Source organism: Periplaneta americana, chromosome 5 (assembly GCF_040183065.1).
Source record: "Periplaneta americana isolate PAMFEO1 chromosome 5, P.americana_PAMFEO1_priV1, whole genome shotgun sequence".
Taxonomy (NCBI): Eukaryota; Metazoa; Arthropoda; class Insecta; order Blattodea; family Blattidae; genus Periplaneta; species Periplaneta americana.
This window is the reverse complement of record NC_091121.1, coordinates 34,224,003-34,236,532: the sequence shown is the minus strand read 5'-3', so window position 1 is coordinate 34,236,532 and position 12,530 is coordinate 34,224,003. Positions and strand designations below refer to the sequence as shown.

The following is a 12,530-nucleotide window of genomic DNA, read 5'->3' as shown; positions in this document are numbered from 1 at the left end:
TTGTTTGTAAGGAAATGAATTAACAAAGCAACTACTGTTATATCATAAGCAAAAATACGTGCCCATGTGTTGTAAAAATGTCAGCTCTATAGCTTCAGCAGATTTCGAGAAAATAATTAAATATTCTGATGATAGGAAGTTGCTCACAAATACCACCTTAAAAGCATAATGCGATAAGAGTTTTATTATGTAATACTAGTTACACTTAAAACAGATACAGTACCTAGGTAACTTTGCTTTGTACTGTAATATTGTTTTGATTAGTTTATTGATTACTTTTGTAAGGCTAAAGATACCATCAGTATCAATTCCAACTTATCATATCATACTCAGTCTCTTTCTTTGGAATATCACTTTCTTTATGAATGATGTGTTTCATCCTCTTAATACAGTATAATATTATACTACCATGGAATTTAAGTGAATATTCCATCTTAACTCCCTATTATGTTATTAAGATTTAAAACACAAGTGCAATATTAAGAAATCAGTGTTAGTACTTTTGTTTTACAGACCAATATAGATAATATTAAACAGAAAGAAGTCATATAAAAATAACAACATAAAATTCCACGTTCCGTTTGAAGTTTGTGCACCACTGTTTTCTTAATCCAACAGGTTGCTTATTCATATACACAAACCTTCCTCTTTCCATACTTAGCGCTTGCTGCCCGCGCACGACGTCAAGGTCAGAAAAATGCGCTTGTTTTGACATTACTGCTATAAAGTGTTCTATTCAACTCGTGGACAGTATTATTATGACACTCGTGAAAATTGTCGCACTCACTATCGTTCATGCCACAAACATTCACTTTTGCTATAATCATGAAGATTATCCACTTATTTGCATAAATAACTATTAACATATGTTCTATATAATATTAAATAGTTCTTCGATGAGTAACTGCGAATATATGCAAATGAGTGGTGGTGGAAGTTGTATTTGTGGCAGATAAAGTCATGGTTATACTGATATTTCTCTTGGTATTTCAACAATACACTTCAAAATTCTTCTTCTTCCATCATCATCATCATCATCATCATCTCCTCGAAAAATAGGCCACCACTTATGTTTTATGATGCCGAGTCGATCCTCCATCACAGTGTATGTTCTTTGCGGTTTGTCCAGAGATTGTTAGATGGTAGTGATGATGGATTCTAGGCGACCTATAGCTATGTATGATGCATCAAAGTCCCCCCCAGATACTTGCTTGCCTGATTAGCAATTGACGATTCATTAGATCTGTGGCGTAAGTTAGATCAACCGTTTGACGCATCTTACAAAGACGTTTTAACATTTCTTGTCGAAACTCATCCACATTGGACACCTACTTCTCAGTCAACTGTGAAAAGAACGGAAGCGAAATTCAGAGAACATGAACTGTAACCTTTTGTAACCATGAACTCCTACGAAGGTTGAACTTTATATGGGCTTGCAGTTGCTTTCGAGATATCTAATTTGTATTCTATTTCACTGTGAGTAGAATGTGGTTTCTCTTTGACAATTAGCAAAACGTCAAGTTTAAAATCTTTGTCACTGGACAGTGTGTCAGATCTTTTTATGTCTCTGACATATCCTTACGGCTTGATTGTATCTAGCCTATTACAATAGTCTATTTAAAGGCACCAGAATTAGGAAAGAGAACATTTTTCAACCATGTAGACTGCCATATTTTCATAAGATCGGATAATGTCTAAAATACCTTGTGGATCATAGCGGAAACGTTTACTTTGCTTTTAAGTATCTCGAAATTTCACAGGGCGGTAGTTACCTCTGACGTCAACATTCGCCTACTCTGTGTATGATTACTTACTCTGGAACTGAAGTGTAATCAAACTTGAATTAAAATTTAAGTTTCTAGAAACAGCTTTGACTGCAGGCTACTCATGACCTTTAGAGCTGCTCTTCGGTAGAAAACTCCATCTACAGAAAAGGACATTGTGAGAATTCGAAGCAAAATTGAAGGGTATAACCCGTCTGAAGAATCATTGCAGACGGCAGGTAGAGTAAGCTTGGATATAAACATGCGATCGATACTGCATTACGTCACTCTGTTCTGACGTACTATGCACAGTGCTGCAGTAAAGAAATGCCTCAGTTCAGTTCGTTCAGTCTGCTAGTCGGTATCGGAAGTGTGTGTGTACACAAGAGCGAATGGAAACTCCGCCGAGACACTCGTCACGCGAAGTCTTACACTCGCGAAGCAGAAATATTATATACAGTGTGCTAAAATTTTGTAAGGAAGAGAAAAAGAAAGGTCTTATCATTCCATTAACGAACGCTATGAAAAGAACAGCAACGGCGGTGGAGAAGAGTGAAGGAACAATATATATTATAGCTAAGGAGGTGAAGAAGCAAACCGCGTTGGAGGACAATTTTCAACTCCTGGTAAAAGCCGCCCACATCCATGATTTTGAAAAATGTGTCACCCGCAGAACTTTTTTTTTGGAGTTTTATGAGAAGAGAAAAGAAATTCCGACCCTACGTAAGCTTCTGAATGCTGTTACGAAAAAGATACTGTTTAATGACGGAAAAGGTACATTCTGGAGGCTGTCAGTTTTGAAACAAATGACCGCTCAATTAATAAGAGAAATCAGCAAAGAAATCAGGATAAAATACTGCCAATCTGTTAAACATATTGAGGACGGATATTAGCGTCGTGACCCGTTAATGGAAGAGGAATTAGAAAGGGTAGTAATAAACATAGGCATTGTGAGTAGTGATGAAGAGTGTGATGAAGATGAGATGGTAGCAGCACAGATACAGCAGACGAAGGCAGTTCAACTGATAGTGCAGATGAAATTGAGACCTCTGCCTCGGCATACAGCTACTTCTGGAATAAAGTACGTGCATATACCGTACATATGACAGAAAAAGTAAATTCAACTATTGTATTGGTAATTGTATTTGATTATGTTCATAACAGCTGTTGGTGTTTTTATTGTCAGACTGTACCAACATTTCTGCAGCTGACTCGCCACGCATCGAGACTAAGCGGATCGCATTCGCGACACACGAGCGCCCAATGACGTTATAGTTACTTACCAGCGAGCGCCCTCATCTGAAAACTGCAATGTTTCGTCAGACGGGTTATACGTGCATATTTATTTGGAGTAAAATTCAAAATAACATTCTATTTTTTTAAACAAAGTGGAACTTCATAATCTTTAGCTGTGTAGTAGTGATAGTAGTAATGTTAATAATGATAATAATAATAATAATAATAATAATAATAATAAAATTAGCAGTGGAACTAACGGTTCCAGTATATATTGACGTAAATAAGTTCTTGTTCTTAAGTTCATTTAAAAAATAATTTTTTTAAGGGCAGTCATGATATTATCTCTACATTGGGAGACACAACACTCATGCTATTATTTTTCAAAAACTACAAGCGCTTTTATATGTGTGTACCAAACTATCTGTCTAAACTAGAATCTAATTATGTATTTGTAAAGCCACGTTTCTCACGTAATTTATACACTAAATAACTAGATCCATTTCTAGTATTTCATGACATAAGTTAAAACACGATTGAAGTTGCAACTCCATTTTTATTTTAATGTTGTAATAATACAAAGACAAAAGTATAGATATAAAGTGTATAGTTTTAAATGGATTTATTTTGTAACCATTTCGCTTATTGGTTTTATTTATCTTTTCCTTACAGTATTTAATATATCGCGAGTTTTTCAACGCTTTAGCAAATCGTTTTCTCTGCGGCTCGCTAGATGTAGAATGTATCCCTTAATGAACAATATTATTAATGACAGTTGAATAATTGCTGTAGCTATTAATTTACGTCCATTTTAGACTTTTCCCTTCAAAATTCTTCAGTGTTGCTGAGTATACCACGGCGAAAATCGGAGTGAGACAAGTGACCAACAGACTTGGAGCTGGCATAGACACTTCACCTTAGCCCTAACCTCCCTTTTAATTACGCGTATTTCCGTATCATTTAAATGTTTCTCTATTCATTCATTCATTCATTCATTCATTCATTCATTCATTCATTCATTCATTCATTCATTCATTCATTCATTCATTCATTCATTCATTCAGCTCTGGTTCTAGCACATTTTAGTGTCTTATACTTCCTCTCAATCTTATCCTTCACAATACGCAAATTTACGTCCATAATAATAATAATATTTATTTATTTATTTATTTATTTATTATTAATATTTGTGTGCTGAACAACAGCCAGAGGCCAATTATAGTTCAGCACAATACACAAACAGAAGATACAAAGGTGCAAAACAAAAATAAATAATATCATAAATAACAAAAACATACATGAATACAATTGAGTACAAACAGTAAAAACTAATAATCAAAACGAAACTAAACCTTAAAAGGATCTAAATTGTGCCCATGCAAATTGGCATATTTTATGCATCTACAGACTGGAGAAAGTGATTTTGAATTTCGGTTATAAAAAATTTTTTGAAATCTTAAACCTTTTGTAGGAATACGAAGGCTGATATTGTTTATGATAGACTCACAATCAATATCACCCTTGATAACTTTGCAAAAAAATTGATAATCAAGATTTAGACGTCTAGCATAAAGGCTACAACAGTTAAAATATTTACAGGTAATATCATAGTTAAAGTCAGTGGAATTGGGTATATATCGAAAAGCACATAAGGAAATAAATTTTCTTTGAATATTTTCCAATTTAACCGAATCGGTTGAAGTAATGGAATTCCAGGCTACAGATGCATATTCAAGTTTAGAGCGAACCAAAGTAAAGTATAGAATTAATAGTGACTCAGGAGTAGAAACAGAATAAGTTATAGACCTTATTAAACCAAGCATTCTTATTGAATGATTATAAATATATTGAACATGATCGTGAAAGTATAATTTAGAATCGAGTAGTACACCAAGATCTTTTATAGAATTTTTGCTAATAATACAGGCGTTATTAAGAGAATAATTAAATTTTATGGAAGTAGTTTTTCGAGAGTACGAAATGACAAAAGTTTTTGTTTAATTAATTTTCATTCCATTAATGTCAGACCAAAGTTCAATGGAATTAATATCATTTTGAAGAGTTTGGCAATCGGCAGAACTATTTATTGAGCGAAAGATTTTGAGATCATCAGCAAATAACAGGTAGTTTGAACTTATTCTTTTACATATGTCATCAATAAATAATAAAAATAATAGAGGGCCCAATAATAATAATAATAATTTGTTTATTATTTATTTATTTATTTATATATATTTATTTATTGATATTTATGTGCTGGACAACAGCCATAGGCCAATAAAAGTCCAGCACAGTGATACAAGTGATACAATAATAATAATAATGATAATGATAGCCACCGGCGTAGCTCAGTCGGTTGAGGCGCATGCCCGCCTATCTCGAGTTGCGCTTGGGCGTGGGTTCGATTACCTGGTTGGTTTTTTCGAGGTTTTCCACAACCGTAAGGCGAAAGTGAGGTAATCTGTGGCGAATCCTCTGCCATATCTCGCCATATACCATCTCGCTAGCACCAATTTCATCGACGCTAAATAAATTTCCATTTGATACAGTGTCGTTAAATAACTAAGTATAATAATAATAATGATAATAATAATAATAATAATAATAATAATAATAATAATCTTCTTCTTCTGCCTGGCAAGTGTTAGGCCACAAGGCCTGTTAAGGCTCATTCACGATGAAAATTAAACATAACGTAAGCGTTAACTTAAGAATATAAACGTTACGGTAAAATCAAGAAGTCATACCATCATTCACGATGGGAACATAAACATAACCGCAAACATACTTGGTAACCATGGAAACATAACAACGACGCCATTTCCTCATATCCTGTCGTATACTTCAGCGCTCCACGATTGTGTTCTGTTTGCAAATCACGCAAGCATAAGCATGAAAGTTTGGAGTTTGCAAACTTTCATGTTAACGTCTTACAGTAATGTTTATGTCAATGCTTATGTGAATCATTGTGAATGATCCCATTTGGTAGCCTGGGCGCAAACTTCTGTGTTTATGTTACGGTTATGTTTAATTTTCATTGTGAATGGGCCTGTTACGGTCTCACATAAAATTTTCACGCCATCTCTTAGCAGGACGACCCACAGATCTTTGGCCATGTGGTACATAATCATAAATTGCCTTTGGGAGTCTACTATTCCAAATGATGTTTCCAATTAGACTGATGGTAAGCTATCATCTTGGACACCCATCAATACTGGTGTCAGACAAAGATGTGGATTATCACCCATTCTCTTTATTATTTATATGAATCGAATAATAATAATAATAGTTTTTTGTGAACTTCGAAGAAGTTTTGTAAATTTTAATCTCATCTCGATCTTCCGCAACGCACTCTGTAATATTTTTGTCTTACGTTTTCGTTGATATTTTTATTTCGCAGCAATATTTCATCAGATATCCGACACTCTCCTCACTAATACCTTCTGTGCGTTGCTTCCAGTTGCTCCAGTTTGCAAGAACGAGGAAGTCACTGTAGTAGGAGCTTCGCTAGACGAAGTCCTGAGGGTGAGATGTCACGTGACTGCTGATCCCGGTGACGTCAGTTTCGTGTGGCAGTTCAACAACAGCGGAGAGAGTTTCGAGGTGGAGCAGTCTCGGTTTGGGACGGGGAATGGCAGCACTAGCGACCTCTACTACACCCCTAAGTCAGAAAGGGATTATGGCACCCTGGCTTGCTGGGGGCGAAATGCAATAGGCCGCCAGGCGGAACCCTGTGTCTTTCAGTTAGTTCCTGCAGGTAAATTATCTCTCATCATCTGTATTAATATGTAGTTTTATTTCCTTTCGGTCTTACTAATAAAAACTCTATATACAGACGTTTAACTGTCGTATACAATGAGTAGCTCGTTTATAAGTCGTGTGTAAATTCCTTACTAATAATAATCACTACATACATCGTATATAATAGTATAACTGTTACACAGCTACGTCATAGTTTCGTCATTACTTCATTATGAAAGGTAATAGAATATCTGAGATTCTCTATTGCATCCGGTAGAGCGCTCTAGTGTGCCGTGTTAAGTATCAATAGTACAACTGGCTCTGATCAATTACCACACTATATTTTTGTCAAAGAATACAAGCTACAGCAATATTACTCTAATTATTCTATGCTCTTTGGTTTGTTCGTCTGTGATTACAAGGCAGCCATTATCATAAAATGACAGTCGATACGAACAGCTGTTAGAGGGGCGGCCATTTTTTCTCTATATACAACGCTTAAAGAAGGTGTTTCGTGTATATAACTATTGCATAGTAATTCCCATTGTATAGTTACAGACTGTTTATACATCCATCGCTTGTGCATGGTTTATTAGTAACGTTTTCTCTTTCAACTCTGCATAAGTCTCGTATAAAAGCTATACACGATTTATTAGTAAGACCGTTTGTGTACATTATTTTTTTTAAGAATAATTTATCTGGTATTTTATTAGTTATGTAGGCCTCTATGTGGATAATTTCCTCAGCTGCAAATATAAAGTAGCATGTTCTATCATCTTTTAATTAGATGGGGAAACTACAGAAAGATCCATTTACAATTTTAGAGAAAACGTATGGCGAGAATCGCCGCAAAATGACTTCGGCACTTATCGTCACCTCCTCTTGCACAACTTGTGTCACATTTACGGAGAATAGACGGTCGGTTGCGCTGTACTGCATACCAGTGGTTTGGTATAGTATTAAACAAAATCTTTCTAATTCAAATTGAACTGCATCCGAGCTTCGATCCTTCGGGTATACTAATTTTATACGTTGTCTTTATAATCAAAAGGAAATAAAATTATTATTTTTATTACATTGTTATTATTTCCTGAATAAAAACTCTATGCCACTACCAACACTAATTCTAATGCTAACACTACACTACACTAATAGATTCTGTTGTCGGGAGGAAAAAGGTTTTAAGTCAATTTTTTTAAAAATGAGATTTTTATATATTCTGAAAGCGGAAACAATTCTCTACAATCTGGAAAACGGTTAAAGTCAAATGACACTCCTGACTGGATTTATAGAGCGTTACCAAATGTCCAAATTACTTTTTGAATCGAGCACATACAGAATAAAGGACTTAAGAATATTTAATACTTTATTCCTTACAAACCATCACATGTTTTCTTTCCGTGATTCCCTATTAAAAAGGTCTAACTTGTATTTTAGCCATTTATCACATACTGATGCCCTTTCCTTTTAAAACTCTAAGCACCAGGGTAAACAGTCCTATAATTGTTTAAGACCCATTTTGCATTCCTAATAATTTATATTTCTCATCTATTTTCACATGAAAAAGGTCTTATGTTTACATACTCCCTTCTACTCAGTTTGGCTTCTAGTTTTAAAAGGGCTTAAGTGCGGCTATTTTTGGAAATGATCAAGAAAATTGTTAAATGAGCAACATTACCTATTTTAGAAGAAATATAAACAAATAATATCCAGGAAAAGCCTCTTAATTAAAAAACTCTATAATTGAAACCAATTTAAATCTTTCTACTGCTCTCCTGAAAAGTATAAAATTTTTACTTAAGACCTTTTTCCTACCGGCCACAGAATTTATTGACCATTAAATTACACGTGAAAGGCCTCGTTTTAACAAATAAGGCAATAAGTTATTACACTGTTATAGTTTGCTCCAAAATGTGACACCCTTTCTTCTTGGAATTGATAAATCCTCATAAACCTTCATCTTCTCCCAAACCCTTAGGCACGTAGCAGAAATACAATATGACAATGACTTCAAGAATTGGCAGCTCAGCTAAGTGTCTATCCCTTGCATGTTCCTACAGTTAAGTGATGAAGGGTGTGTGAGGGAATGTCGTCATGTTTTGGAGCAAAGTATATACATTTTTGAACATCATAAAAGCTGTGAGTCAATAATAATTATTTATATTATAAATGGCTAAAATAGATCATTATTTCTGAGTGAAATGTTTGCGAGAGGAACGTGTAGCATCAGTGTAATAATTTCTGACGAACCCATTTGATCTTATTCTAGTATTTATGATAATTATTACCCTTCTTATATTTTTATTATTTTTTTTATTTTGCTAATACTTGTAACATAAAATATAGTATACACTGATGAATTTTAGCTCACCCCTGAAAGAGTAGAACTCCTGATTCCTGATTTTAAACATATAAAACATAAGTTAACAATATTGAAATTATTTAAAGCCTAAACATGTTGTAAATATTCCTTTCTGCTAATTTACGGGTTAGATATAAAATAAATATTTATTTCTAATCAACAAATTACTTAATTGGATGAAATAATGGTATCTAAAATAGCTTTCTTTCACATGTGAAATACTAAGCTATTTCTCACAGTTGATAACTATCTCTAGGATAAGATGGAAAATTTTTAACAGGAACTTAAATTGCTACTCACGTCAGGTAATCCGTTACACACTTTTATATGCAATATTAAAATTCTGTTCTGTGTTTGAGTCAGCATATGAGAGCCACTAAATGAAATGCCTTTATTGTACGTAGAGCCCTATACATCTAATACGATCATATAACTAAGTTTATTTTGGTAAACATAATTTATGTACTATTAGTTGTATGTAAATGAGGGGAAGAAAATTATAAAAACCTTAAACAATTGTCAACGTGAGACAGTAGGTAAAGACGAAATTATGTAACTGATTTCCTTCGTTTGTAATATGAATACATCTTTAGAGCCATAAATATTTCACCTTAACAAAATTTCATAACTAAAGGAGCTATAGAAGAAGCCACAATAAGCACTGATTAAAGTATTTAAACCAACACAATTTTTTATTTCTTTAAAAGGAATATAAATCTACGATAATTTATTATGTCGACTCCAAATCAACCTATTATGAGTAAAAACCCCATAAGCTTAACAGCTTGATCAGATCCCAGATTATTTCTTAGACTAAAATTAAGTTTTTGACTCTTTTGTCAAATTAATACTAATTACATGAAGAAAAGAAGACCTTCTATGACCCTACAATTGAATAATTTAGGGATTATTATCACATGAGCCGTTCAGAGCAGAAGTGGTGTAAGTCAGAAATGGGTAACGAGGGTTAAAGTAAACATTCTGTAAAATACAGCGCAAAATAGCAATTAAAATTCAATTTATTTGCCCGGGTTCGAATCCCGGTCGGGGCAAGTTACCTGGTTGAGGTTTTTTCCGTGGTTTTCCCTCAACCCAATACGAGCAAATGCTGGGAAACTTTCGGTGCTGGACCCCGGATTCATTTCACCGGCATTATCACCTTCATTTCATTCAGACGCTAAATAACCTAGATGTTGATACAGCGTCGTAAAATAACCCAATAAAACTCAATTTATTTAAACTAGTAGTAGTCAGTGGATAGGACGAAGGACATATTAATTGCTACTTTGCGCTGTATTTTACAAATTTTTTACTTTAACCCTCATTACCCAATTTTGACTTACACCACTTCTGCTCTGAACATCTCATATACAGGGACAGATTGAAGTATTTGTATTATTGTTCGGAGTAAGGGGAACAATAATTCCAAAATTCTCAGTTGAATGTTTTATGCCTTTTGAAATTCCTTTAAAATTTTTGAAAATTATTGCTGTAGAAGTAATGAAATATTACGTTCAGGTTTTACGTAATCACCTATACATCTATATGTCTTTATATTCTATCTGATTACTAATAATTATTGATTAAACGTACTTTCCCAACGGTAGCTTCCATTTTAAGATAATAATCATAACACAAATGTTTATTTTTATTTGTTTAGTATATATATATATATATATATATATATATATATATATATATATATATATATATCTCACACGAAGTTATTAAATTTTTCATAATAGTATTATCAAATATAAAATCATTCGAAACTTGGAATACAGCGATTTTTCTGCTTACAAATAATCCAGTCAAGTAACCAAGGATGCAGTTATAAATATAAACAGTCCGAACATAGAACCTTGTGGAACCTCAGTAAAGATATCCATAATGAAGAACGCTATCCATTAATTCGAACAATTTGTTCCCTGCTATCTAAATTTGAAGAAGTCAATAAATTCTATTTATAGCATAGAGTTCTACTTTATTGAATTAAGCAATCATGAGAGTTAAGCAACTGAAAGTTTGAAGTAAATCAGTTAATGTGGCAATAACCTTAATTTCTTCAAAGGTATCTAATATTCAGTCAACTAGTTTAGCAGTGGCTTCAGTGGTAGATTTAGCTTCACGAAATTCAAATTTACTTTCATCAGGTTTATTATTCGTTTAAGTATATAAGTTACTCACTTGTCAGTATAACTAATTAGAATAGTTTGGAAAATATCGGTACAATATAAATAGGTGTAAAAATAGTAAAATCGTTTATATTACCCTCTGTCTGATAATTGTTATAATGTGAATTCGTACGTTTCATCGTAAATATTCAAATTCCCCCACTCTCAAATTATAAATGGATCGTTCTCTAATGTAGCTGGTTGTGATGTATCTGTGTATTAATATGCATTTTTATACTCCACTAAAAGGCTCACTGACGGTTATTTATGTGCTCTTTTAATATATCACATTTTATTGTATAGTACTATTACCTTATTAATTTGTATGTTTTATTCGTATATTTATTCATTTAGTGTATTTATTTACTTCCCGATCAAATTCTTCATTTGCCTAAAGATTATAATTCAATTCCTGATAGCGTTTATTTTATCATGCTTATAATTTATTTTAGTCTCTCCAGAAAATATTGGGATGGTACTTTCAGAAAGACCACAGTAAATTTCTAAAGCATTCTGAAAAAGTAAAACGAATATAATGAAAGATGTTTTGTATATTATAAAACTCACAACGTTTGAAACTCTATAACTGAAGAAAATCCATTCTTCTTTATTCTATTTCAATTTTATCCTTAAATCTGGCAGTGTCATCTATAATGTACGTGTTTGTGAGTAAGATTATCATACACGAAAGTCTTCAAATCAGCAACTAGGAAATATGTAAAGCTATATTTTGATTAATATCTACATCGTTGATGTAATTTTAACTGGTGCATTCTAACAGCATATAGGTAGGTCTAGTAATATTGTGTTAGTTACATAAGAAAGTTTTATCAGGAAATAATTCAGTTCTTGAGTTTAAGTAAACCGATTTAACTTAAACTAAGTCATATTCGATTAAAATCCGACTGAAATTTCAACCAGTGTATAATCAGAATTAAATATACAGATGATAATGAGAATAAAAAATTAACCGGATCCGTGATTTACGTAATAATTCTTACAGTCGATAATTGCAACTGAAATTCACTTATCTAGTAATCACATGGGAAATTAAGATAGTCAATAATCGCAATGAAGGTTTAATTATTTGTTAATCACACCGTAAACATAGTCAGTGTGCAATCACGATCTAAATTTAACCTATCGATAATGAAAATATACATACAGCCTGCTGATAATCAGAGGAAATTTCAACCACTCGATAATGGAAACGGGATTTATACCAATTAGGCGTAATGACAGAATGTTAGAAAT

General features: G+C 33.1%; 1 protein-coding gene across 1 annotated transcript in view; it reads left to right on the top strand.

The window, feature by feature from the left end:
* Window positions 1-12,530, top strand: part of LOC138699525 (neural cell adhesion molecule 2-like) — a 1,056,814-nt gene that overhangs the window by 977,797 nt on the left and 66,487 nt on the right. Inside the window, exon 9 of the mRNA XM_069825483.1 lies at window positions 6,460-6,756. Within this exon, the coding sequence (XP_069681584.1) occupies window positions 6,460-6,756 (297 nt within the window). The remainder of the gene's footprint in view (window positions 1-6,459; window positions 6,757-12,530) is intronic.